Below are 20,965 nucleotides of genomic sequence, written 5' to 3'. Positions count from 1 at the left end.
AGAAGCCATTAGGTCCTTTAGGGCCTTTTTACACAAAGAAAGATAAATTGGGAATGCGACCGGACAGCTTGGGCTGGGTCAGTATACTGGGACAGGCCTTGGGAAAGATACGGGGGAAACCCATGGAAGGTCAGGGTTATTTCAGTTGGTCTGTTTGTCCAGGTCCATTCCAGCGTCCACCCCCAGTCTCCAGGGATAAGAACATTCTCTTCCCAGTGCTGGGAGTGTACCTTTCTCCGTGGCAATGCTGACCTGTGTTCAGGTAGAAGGGGGAGGTCAGAGAGCCCTCCCTTCAGATCTGCTGTTTGTCAGTGGCCCTCAGTTCAAAATAATCAATATGTCAGAGTAGCATACTTTGGGTGGTGTGTTCGGCACCCGTCTAATGATGGTCTTGTCATTTCATGCTCGACAATAGAATATGAACTTTCCAAATCTCGGTTTGCAGGGAAACGGAGATAAACCAAGGGGGAGTACAGTTGATGGGAGAAGCCCTTCTCTGTACAGTTCCTTCCACTGCATGATCAGTCCAACCTCAGATCAGAGCCTCTGGACTCTGCTCTCATGAAGAGGACTGGGACTTGCGGAGCACATGTTAATCTACGATTCAGGAAATTAAAAAAAAAAAAATAAATAAAAATAAAAAAAAGAAAAAAAGAAAAAAAAAAAAATCTACGATTCAGATTTTCCCGCTCTCCTGCCATCAAACGGCATTTCCTTGGCCATCAGCTCTCGGGGCAGAGTGTATGCATAGCCTCTATCTACTCTGTATTGCTGTCCCAAGTCCCTGTGGCATCAGATGCTTACTACTGCAAGAGCAAATTACAAAATAAAACACGGTCCAATCATTTACTTTAACAAAAGATTTATTTGAAACAGGTTTGTGCAGACATACCAGTCAACAGGATTGATCAAAGCCACAAATCACTACATTTTCCAAAACCTCTAAAAACACAAATAAGTGCCCTTCATTTGTATTCACTCCAGGAGGGAACCCCAGCTCCGCTATAACGTGCGGCTGTAATTTAACAACCAGAGGACATTAATAGGACGTGAAAATGGTAACACTTCTAGAGGGAGGGAACAAAAAAACCCCCCACACTCCATAGACACACTCACTACTCTGCTGGGAGCCAATTAAACGTGCCCCACAGCCCTGCTTCCCTCTGCATAACCAGATTAAAACCTCCCTGTCGCAAACAATATTTAAGCAATCTGAGCACAGATGCGACAAGCAGACAGGAGGGCACACGGCTTCGCTGGCTTGAGAAAGACGCCACAAAGATGTTGCGTTCAAACAGCAATTCACTGACCTGCAGGAAAGAGGGTGCACGAGGTCTGCAGACCCAGCTGCTCCTGGAGGAGCCCCCAGGGCCCCACCCCTGCAGCTGGTGGGGTGGTAGCAGGGCCCTTCAGAGGGAGGATTCCTAGGGAAGCAGCGGACACGCTTCTGAACTCAGCAATCACTGGCAACATGGGAGAAGGAAGGCAGAGGAATGCACGTGTCGGCACACACACTGATTTTATTAACGAGAAACCTGCAAAGTACCCACTTGCGTGGGGATCTTGCGGGAAGGAGAGAAGCCCTAGGACAGGGCAGATTCTCTTTTCCCGATTTTTAACTGGTATTTACTGGTCCACCCGTGGTTGCGTGGTGGTCTTCGGGGATGACTGAATCCGACGCCATCGGAAGTGGGTTCACATCCTCTCAGGCTGTCCCCCTCCTTCTGGCCCCTTCTGGCCCCTTCTCTGCTACTTGGAAGAGCTGGCCTATAAAAGGCCATTGATAAGCTCTCTTGACCCCTCAGTTTCCTGGGCAGGGTTATTTGGATAGCGCTATTACCTCAACTTTCTTCTTCCTATTTCTGTCATAAATCAAAGCCACCTGACACTTTGTTCCTGACTTTTAAAAGGAACAGGTCTCCTTTCTTTCTTTAGCCAGGTCAGAAGAAATGCCGATGGGCTAATCTTGGGAGCATGTTTTTCTTGGTCTGGAGCCTGAGAGAAAGAGCAGAGTGGATGTCTCTAAGGCAACTAGGGCAAGAGATTGTCATTGAAAATGAGCCAGCCAGTGTTCAAAGAATCACTGTTTTGTCTCTCATCAGTCAGGGGGGCAGAGGTGCTTGTCAGAGTGAACAGCTACGGATTATGCTTGGGGTGGGGCAACGGGGTGAGCTCGCCCCTCTTTTCTGCCCCCTTGTGTGTCACAGCTTCTGAACATGTTGGCTCAGTAGCCTTTTCTTCCCGGGGAAGCCTACATGCCGGGTGGCCACACTCAGACCTAACAAGCTAAGAGAGAGCCTTTCACAGAGCGCTAGTGGAGGCTTGGCATTCAGGGAAGCTCTTTAACGTCCAAGGAAAAGTGTACTGAGGGACGATATGGGATGCTGAGAAAAAATACATGAGGACAATGCATCAGGTTCGAGTATTTCAGATCTTTCTTTCGGGGATACTTATGGACTCTCACCTCTATGTCCCACTGGAAATCCTCAGTGCCATCCTCACTGCCTTGGAGGATGGGCAAGTGGCCAGGACGAGGCTACAAAAACTCCCCCAAGGCTGTGTTGAGACCAACAACTGTCTTGAGCCGATGGAGAACCAGCAGCATAGATAGCAGATGTACGTTTTCCCTCTGAGAGGGGATAGCTGCCTTTTCACTGTCTCCAGCATTACTAAATTAGCTAAGAAAAGCCTTGGAATGAAGAAAGTATTTAGCAAATCTGATGGGGGATGCCATCTTTTACCTTGATCTGCTAAACTCATTTCTTCGCCAGGTTATTATTTTGGGCTCTGCTTAACCACAGTTTCCCTGTTCCCATTTTTTATGGATCCCTGGAGATGAAGTCTACATTTCAAATGCTGAGGCCGGACTGCTCCTTGAATTACCTTGGGACAACGACCCTTGGTAGTAAGCCAAATGCCAGCTGAAATGTGTGCACTTCCTTCCCATGTTCAAGCCGAAAGACTACCTTATCCCCTTGCAGAGCTTTGCGAACATTCTATTCAGCTTATGATCTGAGACATAAACCCCTAGGAACAGAAGTAGGATAAAAAATTCTCTTCAAGAAATGAGATAAAGGGTCATTGTTATAACAAATGGAGATTACAGACTTTCTTTAAAAAAAAAGCAACCGTAACGCCTGTAATATATACATCTATATGCATTTTCAGACATCAGTTACTCATACTCACTTTTTTCCCCCCATTATTCACTGCTTCTTGACAAGTTATCACCGATTTTCACTGCCAGCTCCCTACAGCAAGACCCGAAGCCTTGTCAAGGAAAAGAAAATGTCAACAGAGTTCCCAGCCATGCTCTGCCAAAACTCGGGTTCGTGTTTGAGGATATTACTCTACAAATGTTAAAGCAACAGCATCTCCTTTCTCCAAAGCACAGGTTTTGTATACTCTACAAATCCCCACCCCCAAATGACCACACGTGTGCTGGGAGATGGGCGAACGTAACACTGGTCAAGAAGTCCTGAATATTCCACAGAGAGGCAGGATGGACGCATCAGCCACACCCCAAAATTCTTACAAAGCCCATTCTGATCAGCCCTGAAATTGCTTCTGACAACCAGGCAGAAATGGTTGGTTTAGTCTGTTCTCCCATCATGCCTTTTTAATGGGCACTTTCCCCGGCCCCGCTTGCTGGTCCCTGCTGGTGTGCGGTGGAACTCAGAGCTAATGCACGGAAGGGCTGCTCTTTTCCTCCTGCAAGCTCAGCCAGAATGGAACACACACTCTTAAATGAGAGTCGGTAGTCTGTGTATGACAGCAGACCAAGGCCAGGCCTCGGTGGATTCTGCTACTTTAGCCCAATGCAGAGGCCGGCCCTATAGCGCTGACCAAGTGTAACCTGCCAGCCTGTATGTCACTTACCATGTGGCAGAGTGACAAGTCCCATGTGGCATTTCCACTGAGCTGACAGCCAGAGAATGCAACTTACTCCAGTCCACCCCGCTCCCTGGGGAGGGGCCTGTGTGACACTCTGACCTCAGTTTGAAGATAGGACAAATGACAGCCCCTGAGTTGGCCACAGCTAAATATCATACATCACACGTAGTGACAGCTGCTCCTCCTCAGCCCAATTTAGTCATTTGGCCACCAGATAGCTTGATCGCCTATGAGAATTAATAGACTAGAAAGGCATCCCATCTAATATTTTCCTCTCTGTGCGTGTTTCATTATCGCAAACACTGTTTAGTCCAGTTGTCAAAAGAATCAGAAAACATACTCAAACCTCAGAAAATGTGAACTGCCTTTTAGCCTAAAAAAAATAAATAAATAAAAAACAACCCCAAACAAAATATACACATACTGTAATTCACAAATCTAATTTGGAAGGCTTCAAGTTTAAGAAAGAGCTAAGTGTCTGACAAAGAATGAGTTTGAGTTCCCCTTTCCAGAGGCTTAGTTCCAAATGAAACCAGAGTGAGGAGGCCCACTGAACATTTGATTCAAATTTTTGTCTTTCCTCTATTTTTAGGATATCACTTCTCTGGGTGTCCAATAAAGACCCATACCTCAGTCTGCTGTGTTAATTCCAGGCACATTTTGTGGGGGAGGGTCCTAATTCCTGCACGACAGCCCTTCAGGGATTCATTTCGCTGGGTGCTCTAGTAAAAACGGTTTACCAACTCAGGGAGGAAGGAATGGCAATTTTCTAAGCCTCACCTGTTCACTGCATGTTCTGGTTCCCTGTAAGCCCTCCCTGGATCCTGGTCATGTCATAAGCAAAGGGTTAGTTTTCTTTGTCTGTGCAAATCATACTTTAAGTTATTACAATGCCCAATAAGACGTGGATTCTCCAAAAATAACGGGTGAGGAAGCAAAGTGCACTGTTGTTTTATTTCCCAGTTTAGCGCAGCCATTCCCCAGAAGAACGGTGCCATTCTAAGCAGTAACAGCTGCCCAGAGGTATTTATGTTAAGCCATCCAAAAACCTGGTTTGGCAACCAAGGCCCAGAGGAGGGAGCGTGCCTCCAGGCTGGTCATTCATTAAGGGCTCCAGGTGCTCTAGTTCGTGCCCGAGGGCAGGCAAGTTCTGCCCAAATTTAGAAGGCGGGGCCCAGAAGTTTGGAAAGTCAGTGATGCAGCACTTCTCCTCACCTTAGAGTCAGGACACTTTCTTTTCGGAGGTGCCTGCGTCTACCACTGACTAGATAAGGATGGGAACCTCATCCATACAGAAAAGGGCATTTCCTTGAAGTGTCTGGAAGTGTTGCTGCTTAAAACTGCGTGCCAGCGTCTTGTTTAGCCTCCCGCATGCATCATCACAGCTGCCTAGGATTCAGGGCTTGATTTCAGTGTCCACTGAGGAGTCTTGGCTAACATGTCCTCTCTGTCCTCCTCCTCGGGTCTCTGTGTTCCTTGCCTCTCACTGTCCCCTTTGATGGTGGTCTTCCCCCACCAGCCTCAGGGGCCCCAACTCTCCCACTGGGTTCACTCATCCTGCCTGATTTTAGAGTTACAGAGCGACAGGTGCATCCCTTCTCTGGGGAGACATGCTGCACATCCATTGGTTTCCCAGCAGGGAAAGTCCAAAATGGGGTCTGAACTCCCAAGAAAACATGTATGGGTCTCACTGAAGTGAATGCCCAAGGTTCAGTGGCCTGGAGGTTGGGGAATGAGTATGGAGAGCCTGACCAGAGCGGGAGCGCCGAAGCATTCTACCACACACTGACCTGCAGGCTTCCCTGTCCTGGGAGAGCCAGATAAACATTTAGAATATGCGCAAATAGCTAGGCTTCTTTTCTTTAGTTCTAGGACAAGGGCGGTGGCAGGTGAGATTTCCTGCATCCATATCTGAGTCTGTGCTAGGACAGGAAATCGTGCACGGTTGGGCTGGTTGCGCGCCAGCTGCCATGCGCTGAGCACAGCGGTCAGCCATGCAGGAGGTCCGGGACGCGGGAAGCCCGGACAGCCCAGAAGGCACCTGGGAAAGGCGCGGGAGGATGCTCGAACCGCGGCCCGCCTGCCCTGCCGGGAGTGTGGCGAAGAGGTTCAGAGACGCCTTCTCAGGGTTACCAGCCTGATAACAGACATTTTGGGGATTTCACTGCCATCACACTTCATACAAACGAGAGAGGAAATCGGAACCAAGCAAGACATCAACCTGCCTACAGTGGCGTTTACATGCTGCCTGGCGGACATCCTCTGTGAGTGAACAAAACAGGAAGGACGCGTGCCCCCGCTCCAATTCCGCAAGGCGGGTTTCTCACGCAACATAAAACTCTCACCTTTCTCCCAGAACAACTAGTACTGATGTTTAAATATTGGTGGAACATAACGTTTTTAATTTCACACCTCACAGAGCACAGCTGAGTGCTTCAGAACAACGTAAACAGAAGTCAGGCCAAGCACTGCGGACGGACTGGAAGGGAACAAAATGGCTTCCCCTGTGGGATCTACTCCAGGTTTGCGAGGGAACGTGGAACTAACAAACTGGTTGGCTAAGGCCACAGAAATGGGTTTTATAGTGTTTTGGCTGCTGCCACCAGTCTCTTCTGACAGAGATGTGTTAACACTGGGTGCAAGAAACCGCATCTCTTTCCTGGGATCAATCAGGATTCACGTCTTATTTCTTCCTCAGTTTCTTTTTGGTGGTGTCATAAGCACGGACGATTTCTTCCTGAGTAACAGCTCCATGCTCTTCTTGAGAGAAGGCATACCCGTCTGCAAGAGGAGCGCACACAGGGATTGGTGAGGAGGAGAATGGGGGGAGCAGGCTGGGTTTAGAAGTAAAAGCCTTAGTGGGAGATGGCTGCTGACCTTTGCCACCCTGGGCTCACCAGCCTGAGGTAGGTGGGGACCCGGGACAGAGAGACCTGAGGCTCGGAAGGGACATGTGGGCAGAGTGTGGAGTGGTGTGGGGTGGGGCTGGCCAAGGCCTGACCGGTTCTGACCCCTGATGCCGAGGCTGGCATGGGAGGGTTCGGGGTGGGGGATGGGGGGCGGCTTCTCTGCAGCTGAGCTGGGAAGCATAAACAATGGGTCACTGGTCCGGGTGTGTACTTCCCCAAGCGCCAGTCAAGAGGAAAGGTGACACGCTCTGCTCCGGAAGTGTCCCAAGCTGCCCAAAGCTGCAGGCTGGCTGGGTACTTTACGAAGCTGTGAGCAGGCTGGGGAACACACACACCATGCTAGTCTGCAGAACCGGCCCTGTGCTCGCGACGCTTGTGGCACTCCTGCTCTTACACGGGACAGATGAGGATTGGTAATCAGAAATTGCAGCTGGTTCATTTTTGTGGACATAAGGGAAAAGATCACAAGCTAAAGCCAAGGGGCCCCAGGAAGACTGGTTCTCATAATCAGTTGCAGTAATAAGAAAAATACTTGCAGCAGCCGCCAACAAAGACCAAAGGCTATGTGTACGGGGCCTGTTCGATGTACTATGGAGAAGCAGCTCATTCACTCCTCCCAGCAGCCCCTGAGGCAGGGGAGAGTATTCTTCCCATTTCACAGATGGGGAAACTGAGGCATGGGGTGATTCCCCCCCACCCCATGAGTCACCCAAGGTCATAGACCTAGTGAGTGGTAGTGCTGGGAGCCAAACCCGGGCAGTGCTTCTGCAGGACCCATGCTCTTCCTGCATCTCCAGTTCCAGAGAGAGGTTCAGCATTCAGAAGCCCAAAGTAGGGCCCTCCTTCCTAACAGGTCCTTCCCACTGAAGAAGCATTCATAAGATGCTCTCTCTGCTGGCGAACCTTTCTGGATCAGGACTCTGGAAAAGTCCCACAGCTGATTAGACTTTCTGACCCAAAGATAACAACAGTGAAATGTCTGGCAAGGATGACTCCCATCCATATGTATATATGACTTGTCAACTGACGTGTTCGTTCACGGTCACGTTCTTTGAAGGGGAAAGATAAATCAGACACTGTGCCCATGTACCACCTCCTGGATTGCTAATCATTTTACTCAGATCCTTGGCTTACAAAGGGAAGTTTCTGAACTATTACGACATAGAGCAGCAGCATATCTGGTGGGGACAGGGAAGAAGGAGTTCTGACAGAGGATGCTCAGGGTGACTTTGGACTCTGCATGTGCTCGTAAACCAGAGTCTCTGGCCATGGGCTGGCATCCCGGCTCTCCTGGCCACCGCCTGAGGAAACCCGAGGGCTCAGGAGGGCCCCCTGGGAAGTGAGGGCTTGTCTGCACAGGTGGCCCCGGGAGGCAACTAAGGACAGGGCTAGAGAGCAGGGGGACTGGGAGCAAAGGCAGAACCTGTGAAGGATGAGGACAGACAGGAGTCTTCCTGTAGAGATCTCCACCTACTGGCTCACCTCCATCTCTAACCAAACCAAATCCACCAACCAAAAAGCTTCACTGTGTGGCAGCTGGCAGACATGGTGAGCCCCATCTGGCTGCCTCTGGGAGGGGGCGGTGTCCCTGGGCTGCAGTGCAGGAATAGGCCTGGAGAGGACAGCCCTGGGGGTGCTGGGTGCAGGGCACTTGAACTTCCTCCTCAGGGCTTTCCACACAAGGAGCCCTCAGAGGCTTCAGGGGATCTGAGGAGGAGGTGCCTTTTCTCTCTTCCGTTCTCTGAGAACTTTTAGATTTCCCCTGATGAGTTGCTTGATCAGTGAGGCCAGGGAGCCGTCCTTTGTCCGGCTGCTATGGGCCAGCTCCCTCCCTCGCCTGTGCTATGGTGGATCCTCTAGGACAAGGTGGTCCTAGTGCAGCTTTCTGACTGCAGTCCAAGACCAGATGCCTTTCCTTGGGATGTGTCAAACCAGAATCTAGCAAACAACACTGTCTCCTCCAGTCACAAGGCTGTGTTCTGTGGTCAGTATGGATCATTTTTATTCTCTGGTCTTTAAAAGGAGCATTTTTAGTAAGTATCTTATGTTTTCCTGTGAGGGCCACGGAGTGGTTGTCTGTGGCCTGCCATGCCTCCCCAACCTGGCAGTGGTGGCTCTGATCCTAAGCAGTGGGAGCCCCTTCTAAGTGCTCTCCTTGAGCTGTTCTGGTGGCAGGCAGAAGGCCGAAGGTGGTCTTCTCCACCTGCTCTGCTTTCATCTTGGATCCGGGGCCCATGCCCTAAGGCAAGAAGGATGGTTCTAATCCTTGCCCGGCAGCAATTGGTGGTAGGACCGTGGGTTCTTTAAGTTTTCTGGGTCTTCTTAGTTTACTATTCTGTGAATAGTAAAGGCCCCTTTAGGGCCTGCACCAGGTCAGGTCCAAGTTCCCTCAGAGCTCCCACCCTCCCAGTGGGTGCCAGGCTTTTCCACGGCTAACAACTTCCAGGCACAGAACCCTCTCCTTTGTTCAGGGCCAATTCACACTCAGCACCAACGGAGGAAGCCTCCACCTCCTTACCAGAGAAGAAGGGAACCTGTCACAACAACGCATCCAAACACAACAGCTGCTACCTGTCTTTTTTTGGTGGGCTTCTTGGAGAGGGTTCCTGGCAGAGAGGAAGAAATGAAGGGAACTCCCTGAGACAAAAAAGCAAATATTGTTTGGGAGCGTCCTTTTGGGAAAGGTAGCTGAGCATCTGGAATTGTCTACTCCTTGGTCAGGTGGAAGGAACAAAAGGCTTGTCTCACTTATTCCGTTTTTCATTCACATTCTGCCTATGCCTACTGGGGCAGAGACAAAGCTGAGAGCTGTAAGGCATCTGTGGCTTGTATTTGTCTCACTGGCACAGGTCCTTCTGCTGGGATTACTCAGCCACTCCAGACTAGGAAGGGCTTCTGGGTGTCCACTTGAGAGGACCTTCCCAACCAAATCTCTTCTCTTGGGTTAAGCTGAGACCCAGAGGTCATGACCAAATGGCTTGTCCAGCAGTCCCCTTTGGTTGTGTCTACCATCATGTTTCCAGAATTTGTGCACTAAGACTTTCCTTACTAGACTTTCTTAGCCTCCGCAGAAACTTAAAGTGAACTCCGCAACTCAAGAAGGAAAAGAAGATGGCTTGGTAGGGTTATCCTGGGACAGGGGTGTCTCCTGGTTCAGATACAACATTTTCCTCTCAGAAACCAGGCCTGGTGGGAGTTAGGGTTGTAATCGAAAACATTTTAGTGGGGCAAGAGAGACTATAACCACCCAACTAGCCTCCGCCTGTCTAGTCTACACCCCTCAGCCTGACAAAGATGCACCATCAGGTCACCAGCTTCTGCCTGATGGACACTGAGCTTCCATTTGCATACAAATGGGGAGCTCAGAGGAAGCTTCCAGCTCTTTGCCATTCCCACTTTCATTCATCTTTCAGGAAGTCCTGACAGTCACAAAGTAATGATAGGGGGTCTGGGGAAAGACATTCATGGACCCAACTCCTGAACTTCCCTGGGCTGGCTTCTTAAATGCTTAGCTGCAGCCAGAAACTGGGAGCAGAATGCGGTAAGGTAAAGGAGATGGAAAAGGATGGGAGTGTCTTCACTGTTCTGTGTTCTCCCAAGAGAACATTTGGTGAAGTCCATAAAACCACGTCATTTTTTTTTTCATTATTTTGGAATAAAACTCCCCTTAAGTAGCTCTGATAACATCTTCATGAGAATAGAAGTTTCCTGTCTGGAAAAAGATCCCTAAAAGCAACAGAAGTGGGGATGACCATGGGGGCCATGAGGACGACAAGGATATGACAGTAGGAAACGCTGATCTCAGTTATAAATACTGTGTGTTGGTATCCTGTAAAGAATTATAAATGCTGCCAAGACGAGCTTCCCTTCCAGTTTCCTGGGAAGACAGGCCCAAGACAGTGGAGGGACAGACACAGGAGAGATAGCTAGGCAGAGGCTGAGAGAAGAACGCAGAACTTCTCACAGGCTGGGAGTACTTCTGGCCTTTCTAGTTCTTGACAGAACGTTTGTTATCAAATCAGTTTCTTACTATTGCTGGGTGTTTTTAAAATGTGGTGTGATCTTAAAGGCTTTTTAAATTTCTTAGTCTTGTTCATTCTGATTTTCTTTTGTTCTTCAAAATCCTAAGTTAAGAAAATTTTTTTAGTAGTTGTTTTAAGACATTTTATGACGCTTCCCTAAAAGTTCTTACATGGTCTTTGATCTCAATATATGTATCTTACATATTCTTCCTAGAGTTATTCTGAAATAGTTATTAAGGAAGCAGCAGGACTCCTTGGCATGAACTCCCCTGTTTACAGAACCAGTCCTCATTTTCTCTGTGTCTGTTAGAGAGAAGGTGCTTTATATACATTGTCTTGAAGCCTCACAAAGACTGTGTCAGATGTGCATTGTTATTTTTTTCCCTTTTAGTGTATATTATTAGATTTCTTTTGGTCCCCCCAGTGGAGGAAACAGAAGTTTAGAGAAGTATGTAAGTCACCCAAAGTCAGTCAACTAGTGGCAGAAAAGACCCAGTCATATCTCACAGTTACTGGACTCCATATTGGCAGGTACTATTCTAGGCTCTTCATATAAATGATTGAATTTAATCCTCTCCCAAAACCAAGCTCTTACATCATCTCCATTTTACAGATATAGAAATAAGGGGTTAACTTACCTAAGTGCACAAAACCATGACAGAGCTGGAACAGGACCATGGAGCAGCCCAGCTCCAGAAACAGGGCCCCCCAGACCTTGCTCCCTGGACTAGACCACCAAGCCTCCTGACAGGACCGTGCTCTCCTGGCTCAGAGAGACCTTGGCTGGGACCCAGCTCACCGGGCCTCGCTGGGTCAATTACTACATTGACCTAAGCCTCTGCCAGGTGCTCTTGGGGCTGATTCCATCCTTGGGATGGGACATGAAGCATGTGGGGCACCACATGGAGTTGGTCTCTGCCATGTTGGTATTCCATGTTGGAAAGTAAGGAGAAGGAGACCATCCCTTTCCTTCTCTCTGTTAGAAAATCTGTGAAGATCTGCTGATGGGTGGAGCTCAACCAAGCATGACACAGACGCCTCCTACCTATACTATGGGTACAAGGATTCTGCACTTCTAAACCATTCTCGTTTCCTTCTGAACACCTCAGGGAGAGAAAGGGAAGCAGGAAACAGTGTTGCTGAAGAGATGCGATGTGCAGGTGCAAGAGAGGGGGCTCTGGAAAAAGAGGTGGGATTCGGAGGGGTAGAAGCAGGGGACAGACAGCATGCCAAGAGACCTCACCTTGGGGAAGACAGAGGTAAGCCCCTCCAGAAGGAAACCTGTGCTAACAATGCCCCCCAGCAGGGAGTCAAGTGGCTGAATAGCTGAAAAAGCACCCCCCCCAGCCCTGTGAGCTCTGCCAGCCATCTCTTTTTGATGGCCTCCTGCCCCCTCCCCTGGGGTCTGGCACATCCCTTCTGCTCCCCCACTTCATCTAGGTCTGGTCCCTTCAGCAGAAACCAGGCCTGGCCTCTGGTGTTAAGTGGGGTACCCAGGCTAGACCCGGGCAGCCTTCCTGGGAAAAGTACACATAGATTTTTTTTTTCCCCTCAGTGATTATCATTGTTTCAATTAATAAGCTAATTTTAACTAAAACAGTGTCTATTGCTATCTTTGGGGGCAATAATCTAACAGTAACATAATTTCAGTCTCAGAACAAAATCTTATTGGGAGGCTAACAGAAGGACCTCGACCACATCAGGATTTTAAGTTTCAGGATTTTGTCATTCAGATATTTGATTGGGTCCCAGGGAATTTTCTACACTCAAGCCAAGCTCACCTCCAGCCACACTCACAAATTCCACTTCCAAATGTGGGGCTCAGGCTGGGCATCGGTTTCCAGCCCTATCAGCACCAGGAGGCTTTACTGAAGCCACCGCCCTGGGGTCAGGCTGAGTGGAATGTGGCCAGGGGCTACTTACGGGGGACACACTGATGGATGGAGCCTCCCCGGAAGAGAGTGGGGGGTGTCTTCCGGCTGAGCCTCTTCAGTAGGCGGTCACGTTCATTCATCCTGCAGGTAGATCAAACGCAGTCAGTCCCAGTTCATGGGAATACCTCTCAAAGGGCCTCACCCAGGGACTCGAGGTTGCAAAAATAAAACAGACAAGGGAAAAGGCTTCCTCGCATCAGGAAAAACGTCCAGGTTGGCAAGCAGCTCTATTATTTACAGTAGATGCTATCTCGACACCTTGAGTGTACCGCTCCTTCTTCTAAAAGGCGCTCTGTTTCCAGTCTATCCTGTACATAACGCCTCTCAATGCTGCCTTCCTCTTAATTGAAGTGCACTACAAGTACCCTTTCATACCAGGCACACCCTTGGCTTTCCAGAACGCTTCTGCAAGCAGTCATCTGTTTCTAGGGTAAATGTCTTAGAGCCTCCGTTCCACCTGCGGCCGCCTCTCCCAGAGCCAAAAAACTCTACCAAGGGCGAAAGCCTCCCCCAGGGTCCTTGGGTCCCCAGCAAGAGACTGATTTCTTTCTGCCCAACTTGATTGTTATTTTGAAATAGTGAATATAAAGGTGAACTTCCTTGGAAGACACAAGGATTAGAAGCTCTCTCCTTGCCTCTCCCGAAATGACTCCCTCCAAGTTTGCCACCACTCTAAGGAAATATGGAGCACAACTGTTGTTTATTCTTCCAAAGCAAAAGAGGGGTGCCTTAAAATTGCCCAGGTAGGCCAGAGGGCTTTGCTTTCTTATCATTACAATGTCACTTTGCTTGCCCAGGAGATTCCTGGGGCGTGGGAGTTTGCCACTGCCCTCTGACAGGGGCTGAACTGTGTTCCCCCCAAGTGCATATATTGAAGTCATATCCCCAATTACTTGGGAATGCGTCTGTATTTGGAGACAGGGTCTTTAAAGTGGTGATTAAGTGAAATGGGGTCATTAGGGTGGGGCTTAATCCAAGGTGACTGGTGTCCTCTTGAGGAGACGAGATTAGGATTCAGACAGCCCACAGAAGGAAGTGCACATGAAGACGCAGAAGACAGCCATCAACCAGCCTCCGAAGGACCAAACACTGCCAGCACCTTGATCTGGGATGGCCAGCCTCAGGAAGTGGGAGAAAATAAATCCTTGCTAAGTCACTCCGTCTGTGGTACATTGCAACAGCGGCCAGAGCAGACAAATCCATCCCGATCTGCTGTTTGTGGGAACGTGAGGGCACAAAAGCTGCGGCTGCCTGCTGTCCCAGGCACCTCCCCACTCCCAGTGTCTGTGGGCCTTGAGCCTGAGGGAGATGGTCTCCTGACCGGAGTCCACTTCACAGTGACCTCAAGGGCCTCAAAAGAAGAACGGGGCCCAAGGTATTCTCAATAGATCTCAGAGCTGAAGTTCATTTTGCCCCTGAGTTTCCAGAAGAGAACATTTCTGATTATGTTTGTTGAAAGGACAATGTTTAATTCATCACCAATTAAAGGTGAGCCTCAGCTAACTAAGCTTGGCAAAATGGCTGATGAGGAAAAACACTATCCCTTCACACTGGCTTTTCCCTTCTCTCTCATGTCTTTTTCTTCCATGGGCCAAATTAATCTTACTGAGATTAATTTGCAGTAGCTGCTGAGCAACTGCCCTGGCCAGTAGGCAGACAGGAGCCAATGAAGGAGGAGGAGTCCGTGAGTGTGCCATCCCTCTGGGAGCTCGCTGGCCCCGACAGGCTGGGGCTCCCTGTGCTGGCTACTTTTAGGACAGGGGGAGGGTAATAAAAGGCTGTCCTCTCTGTGTGACCAGAGAGGTCATATGCCTCCATGGAGGGCACTGCCAGGCTCTGCCCAGGGCATATGTGAAGAGGGGGCTCCGAAAGGCTGGGCTCCCAAGGGCAAGCTTTCCAGCCAGGTTGTGGCAAGGGAAAGGCACTTGTTCCCCAGGAACCCGGTGGACGGACTCAGCCTATGCTCTGCTAGCACACCCCTCCTCTGTCCCAGCCATCCCTGTCTTCCATGCTCAGGTCCAAAAGCTCTGTGTGGCGATGGGGTGAATGAGGATGTCATAGGACCACAGAAGTGGGAAATCACACACGTTGATCTATCACTGGGCAGGTGAGGAGACTCAGCTGTACCAAATACAAAGGTCACAGGATGTGTTACTGGCACTGTTCCTGCCCCTGCCTCTGCACTGGGAAGATGTCCCTAATTTCCTTATGAAATGGTATATGCTTCTCTCGTTTTTTATAACAAAACACTCCAAACTCATCGAAACCAGTACAGTGAATGTCCAACAACCTATTCAGCTTTAGCAAAGGATAGGTTTGCCACTTGACCCCTTGTTTTAGAGGGACCCACTCCGTCCTGCAGCCTTTCCTGCCAGGTGGCAAAGGCTCCACAGAACCAAGAAGACATGTCTACCCAGAGCCCATGCCTGTCCTCTGGCTCAGGAATCTGGGACGCCAGAAGTCCCTGTTGAGCAACATCTCTCCAACCTGGCATCCAAGGCCAGCCTGACTTCCTCACTAGCTCTGTCTTCCTAAAAGCATACCCTATAGGTGTTGTGCACTCTCCTAGGTCCATGGGTGGCCAATGGGTGGTACTTCACGTGGGACATGTATGGACAAGAGTGTCCAAACACATGTGTGCAACTCCCTCCCAGTGCAGGACAGAGCTGGGGTCTGCTAACTCTTCTCCATGCCACCACTTTCTGGCTCCAACCCCCATAGAATCTGGGAATCACAAAGTACCACAGTCTTTTTGAAGGTATATTAATCGAGGTATATGGCTATTTGTCAGCTTGAATTACAACTTTCACATACTCAGATGGGGTATTTGGTCTCCATTTGCACTCTCACACCAAGTCCTGTCCTGGTGAGAACCACTTCAAAAAAATTTTTAAGGGTGTGTGTACGTGTGTGTATATATATAAAATAAAAAAATTTTAAGGGTGTGTGTATGTGTGTGTGTGTGTGTGTGTGTGTATATATATATATATATATATATATATATATATATACTTATTTATTTTGTAATCTCCACACCCAGTGTATGGCTTGAACTCACGACCTTGAGGACAAGAGTCCCATGCTCCTCTGACTGAGCCAGATGGCACCCCTACTTCATATTTTAACAAAACAGTAAAATCTCAAATATAAAGTCCCTTACATTCCTCCCATTCTTTTCCCTTCTAGTGTAACAAGGTTAGAAATAATCTCCCATCAGATATTCGTAAATGACACTAAAGACAAAGGGCTGATATTCAAGATCTATACAGAACTCCTCAAACTCAACACTCAAAAAACAGATAATCACATCAAAAAATGGGCAGAAGACATGAACAGACACTTCTCCAGTGAAGGCTACAAATGGCTAACAGACACATGAAAAAATGTTCATCACCATTAGTCCTCAGGGAGATTCAAATCAAAACCACATTGAGATACCACTTGACACCAGTTAGAATGGCCAAAATTAACAAGACAGTAAATAAACAAGTAAACAAGTGCTGGAGAGGATGTGAAGAAAGGGGAACCCTCTTATACAGTTGTTGGGAAGGCAAGTTGGTGCAGACACTTTGGAAAACAGTGTGGAGATTCCTCAAGAAATTGAAAATAGAGCTTCCCTGTGACCTGCAATTGCACTACGGGGTGTTTATCCCAAAGATACGGATGTAGTGAAAAGAAGGACCACCTGTACCCCAATGTTCATAGCAGCAATGGCCATGGTCGCCAAACTGTGGAAAGAGCCAAGATGTCCTTCAACAGATGTATAGATAAAGAAGATATGGTCCGTATATACAATGGAATATTATGCCTCCATCAGAAAGGATGAATATCCAACTTTTGTATCAACATGGACAGGACTGGAGGAGATTATGTTGAGTGAAATAAGTCAAGCAGAGAGAGTCAATTATCATATGGTTTCACTTATTTGTGGAGCATAAGGAATAACCTAGAGGACATTAGGAGAAAGAAAGGAAAAGTGAATTGGGGGAAATCAGAGGGGGAGAAGAACCGTGAGAGACTGTGGACTCTGAGAAACAAACAGGGTTTTGAAGGGGAGGGAGGTGGGGGGATGGGTGAGCCTGGTGGTGGGTATTAAGGAGGGCATGTATTGCATGGAGCACTGGGTGTGGTGCATAAACAATGAATCTTGGAACACTGAAAAAATAAAATAAAATAACAAAAAGGAAATAATCTCCCATCTCTATGTCATACTTTCGTTTTACATATATATGCAACACAACTAATACTTAATCATGTTCTAACATATGTCTAAGTAGTGTCTTTTATTTTATACTTCTCATGTATCACATTTTTCTTTGCTCCTTCTTTGTTTCTTCTTTCTTATATTCTGTTTAATTATCTACTCATTTAGAGGACTAGTTCTTCATGGGTAATCTGTCTTTTTCCTTCTAGACGCTTTTAGAATTACTCTGTCTTTAGTGTTCTGCAGTTTTGTTGCAACACTTAGGTGTAGGTTTGATTTTATATCCTGCTTAGCTGCTCAGACCTGGAAAGCCAGTATAACTCAAAAGTTTATCTTCCTGTGTGGAAAACACTTTGAATACTGCCTGTCCCCAATTCTCTGGTTTTCTTATTTGGGGCTTCTGTTATATATAATTCTATCTCCCACATCCCAACATCTCTAGATTTTCTATTTCCTTTTTTCCTTTGTCTTTATCTAAACTATTATTTAGCTGACTGGCATGCTTTAAGTTAGTATCCTTTTCATGTTTATCTTCCAGACCCACCTGTTCTTACATATTGTCTAACTCTTGCTTTTTGATTTCAGTGTCTTCTTTCTTCAGTATTTTACAGATTCTTTCAGACATTCCTTGCATCTTACATTCTTAGGGAGATGGAAGGGACTACTAATTGTCTTCCATATTCCATGACGCTCCTTCACTATGGTTTATTTACTGTGTGTGCTCTAGTTATTCTTCAGAATAATTTTCTTTTGCCTCCGCCAAGATCCTATGGAATACATCAATTTTTGTATTATCTTAGCTTAGTTCCTATAGCATTGGGAATAGTCTAAAATTGGAACTCATACATAAGCATGGGCTTCCAGTTTCTAGTCAGTAATTCTTTCCTCTGCATTGCTGCTTTGTCAAACTCGTGAGTAAAATGTTTCTAGTTTCTGTTTCACTAAAATAGCAGCCGAACCAAATTTACAGCTTTGTGTATAGGGTTCTCTTCTATCTCACATGGGACTGAGGTTTTATCTCTCCTCTCTCTGCATTAATCTCTGAACCATCAGTCCCTGAGTCTCTTATGTGGTCTGATGTCCCTTCTTCAGCTTCATCTCCCTCTTAGCCTCCTGACTTTTGTTTCTCTTCATTTTTAGCACCTAGGTTTCTGTGTGCTTCTTTTGAACTTGATTACATATTAAAGGCTTTCATTTGTTCTTATTTCACTGAGCATTTATATGAATTTGGAAAAGTTCTGAGTCAGCTTAGTCTACCATATTGACTTTATCTGTTTTTGATGAATAATTTATATTTCCCTGACCCAACTACTGGAAAACATTATGGCTACAAAACAAAGTCATAGAACTGTTCCTTCTCAAGTCTTGCCATCCTTAGAAACAATCTTTTCTGGAGACCCTTAAAAATAGCAACATGTCTGACAAAGCTTTGGGTAATGAAAAGGATCCTAGAGCTTATAAAACACTCTAGTGGTGATGTTTGTGCCACTGGCTTCTCTATGTGCTCCAATGTTGAAAATGTAAAGGAATATTATTTCCCAATTTCTTCTCTGTGGAAGAAAAAAGAGCATTATGAATGAATATAATTAACATTTCTCATGAACAGATAATCTTGAAAAAGCTCAAGATAGAAAGGGGTGGTAATGATATTTGTCCTTCATATATTGTGGCATCTACATATATTTTAGAGGTATCTACTCACAAAGACACAGGAAAAAAGGTGAAGGAAACACAACCAAGTATTTGGTTAATTTTGAATAATAAGAAGAGAAAAAAGGAGTACAAATTAGCACAGGGGAGGACAATTTAAATCTGTGAGATTTTGGTTTAAAAAAAGGAGAGAGAATCCTCAAGAAAGTACTGGCAAACTGAATTCAGCCACATAATAAAAGGATTAAGCACCATGACCGAATAGGATTTATCCCAGGAATGCAAGGATGGTTCAACATATAGAAATCAATCAATGTAATATACCACACATTAACAGAATGAAGGAAAACCACCACATGATCATCTCAATTGATGCAGAAAAAGCATTTGACAAAATCCAGCACTCTTCCATGATAAAAATACTCAGCAAACAAAGGATAGAAGGGAAATTCCTCAACACAGTACAGGTCACTTATGAAAGACCCAGGGTTAACATCATACTCAGTGGTGAAAGACTGACAGCTATGTCTCTACAATCAGAAGGAAAACAAAGGATGTCTGCTTTCACCACTTCTATTTGACAAACTTGTTGGAAGTTTTAATCAAAGCATAACTGCTTTTGTCTAACAACAAAACTCTAATAGTCTTTTTTGCAAAAATGGAAAAATTTGTCTTAAGATTCATAGGGAACTACAAGGGAAGCCCTAATTGCCAAAATAATTTTGGAAAAAAAAATAAAGTTATAGAACTCATATTTCCTGATTTTGAAACTTAATATAAAGCTAATAATAATATAAAGTAAGAAGAACAGTGTGACATTGGCATAAATCAATGTAATGTAATTAAGAGCCTAGAAATAAACTCAAATATATCTATGGTCAATTGATTTTTGGTTAGTTTACCAAAATCATTTTATGAGGAAAGAATAGTCTGTTCAGCAAATGATGCTCGGAACAACTGGATTTCCAAATCAAAAGACTGAAGTTGGGACCTTACCTCAATCACATATAAAAATTAACTAAATATGGACAAAAGATTTAAGCATAATAGTTGAAACTATATAAATCTTAGAAGAAAACAAAGGAGTTATTTAATCTTTATAAATTTGGATTTGGCAATGGTTTCAGAAATATGACACCCAAAGCACAGGCAACAAAAGAAAAAATAAACTGGATCTCAGCAAAATGAAAAACTTCTGCTTAACAAAGGACATCCTCAAGAAAGTAGAAAGGTAACAACCATGAAATGAGAGAAAGTATTTGCAAATCACTTAACTGATAAGGACTTACTATCCAGAGTATATCAATAATCCTCAATACTTAACAACAAAATAAACAACCCAGTTCAAAAATGGGCAAATGACTTAAATAGACATTTATCCAAAGAATAAATATAATGGCCAACAAGCACATGAAAAGACATTCCACACCATTAGTCATTAGGGAAATACAAATCAAAACCACAAAGAGACAACCCTTAACATCTACTAGAATGGCTATAATTCAAAAACAAACAAACAAACAAAAACAGAAAATAACAAATGTGGGAGAGGATGTGGGGAACTTGGAAGCCCAGCACATTCCTGGAGGTAGAGATGTGACTTCTGACTTCTGGGTTGTTGAGTTCAAGCCCCACGATGGGTGTAGAGATTATATAAAATAGTAAGTTTCACCCTATGTGAATTTTACCACAATTTAAACAAAAGAAAACTCAATTAAACAGAAAGGAGAGGGAATGGGTCCTGAATGGAAGTCAGTTCCCTCCCATAGCCTGAACTGTTACTAATGATGTCATCATCACATTTTACTTCCCTAATGGTGGGTGATGCTGGAGTTAATGTGCTTTCTTTGACTGCATCCTAACCTAGCTGAAACACACACGCTGACTGTGACTTACAGATAGGAAAGGTATATGTAACATACATTCACCAATTGTATATGCACTCTTGGTGCCTCCCCAGTAATGATGGTGAAGATCAATGTCATACAACTCCATATAAGCAGGCTCTACTTAGAAGCTGACACATCCTAGAGGTGGGGGTGTGCTCCTGTCTCAAAAATAATGAGCAGTTTAGGAAGGAGCAGGGAGCTAAGAAGCATTACGTTGGTGAACAATAAACTCACGTCCACATTTCTATCAGGAGGCTATTCCTGCAAAAACCACACATACCTAACTGCCAAAGAGCAGGGACGTAGAGGATACAGCAAATAATTGCAAATCTGTTTTTAGATCTTGTCAGTAGTTACAGCTGCTAGGAATCACAGCTGAAATACAAAGCCAAAAACAAATTGATATTTTTAGAAACTTATTTTTCAATTACTGCTGGACCATATTCAAAGCATAAATCTGACA

General features: G+C 46.0%; 1 protein-coding gene across 5 annotated transcripts in view; it reads right to left on the bottom strand.

Annotated features, from left to right (window-relative positions):
• Positions 1 to 855: 855 nt before the first annotated feature.
• LOC116574179 (phospholipid-transporting ATPase IB) overlaps positions 856 to 20,965 on the bottom strand; it is a 595,210-nt gene continuing 575,100 nt past the window's right edge. For all 5 annotated transcript variants that reach the window (XM_032314763.1, XM_032314761.1, XM_032314760.1 and 2 more), the window contains exons 36-37: positions 12,749 to 12,840; positions 856 to 6,675 (exon numbers count right to left, since the gene is read on the bottom strand). In XM_032314763.1, coding sequence (XP_032170654.1) covers positions 6,578 to 6,675; positions 12,749 to 12,840 — 190 coding nt within the window. In that variant the 3' untranslated portion in view covers positions 856 to 6,577. The remainder of the gene's footprint in view (positions 6,676 to 12,748; positions 12,841 to 20,965) is intronic.

Source organism: Mustela erminea, chromosome 15 (genome assembly GCF_009829155.1).
Source record: "Mustela erminea isolate mMusErm1 chromosome 15, mMusErm1.Pri, whole genome shotgun sequence".
Lineage (NCBI taxonomy): Eukaryota > Metazoa > Chordata > Mammalia > Carnivora > Mustelidae > Mustela > Mustela erminea.
This window is presented reverse-complemented; position numbering and strand designations above follow the sequence as displayed.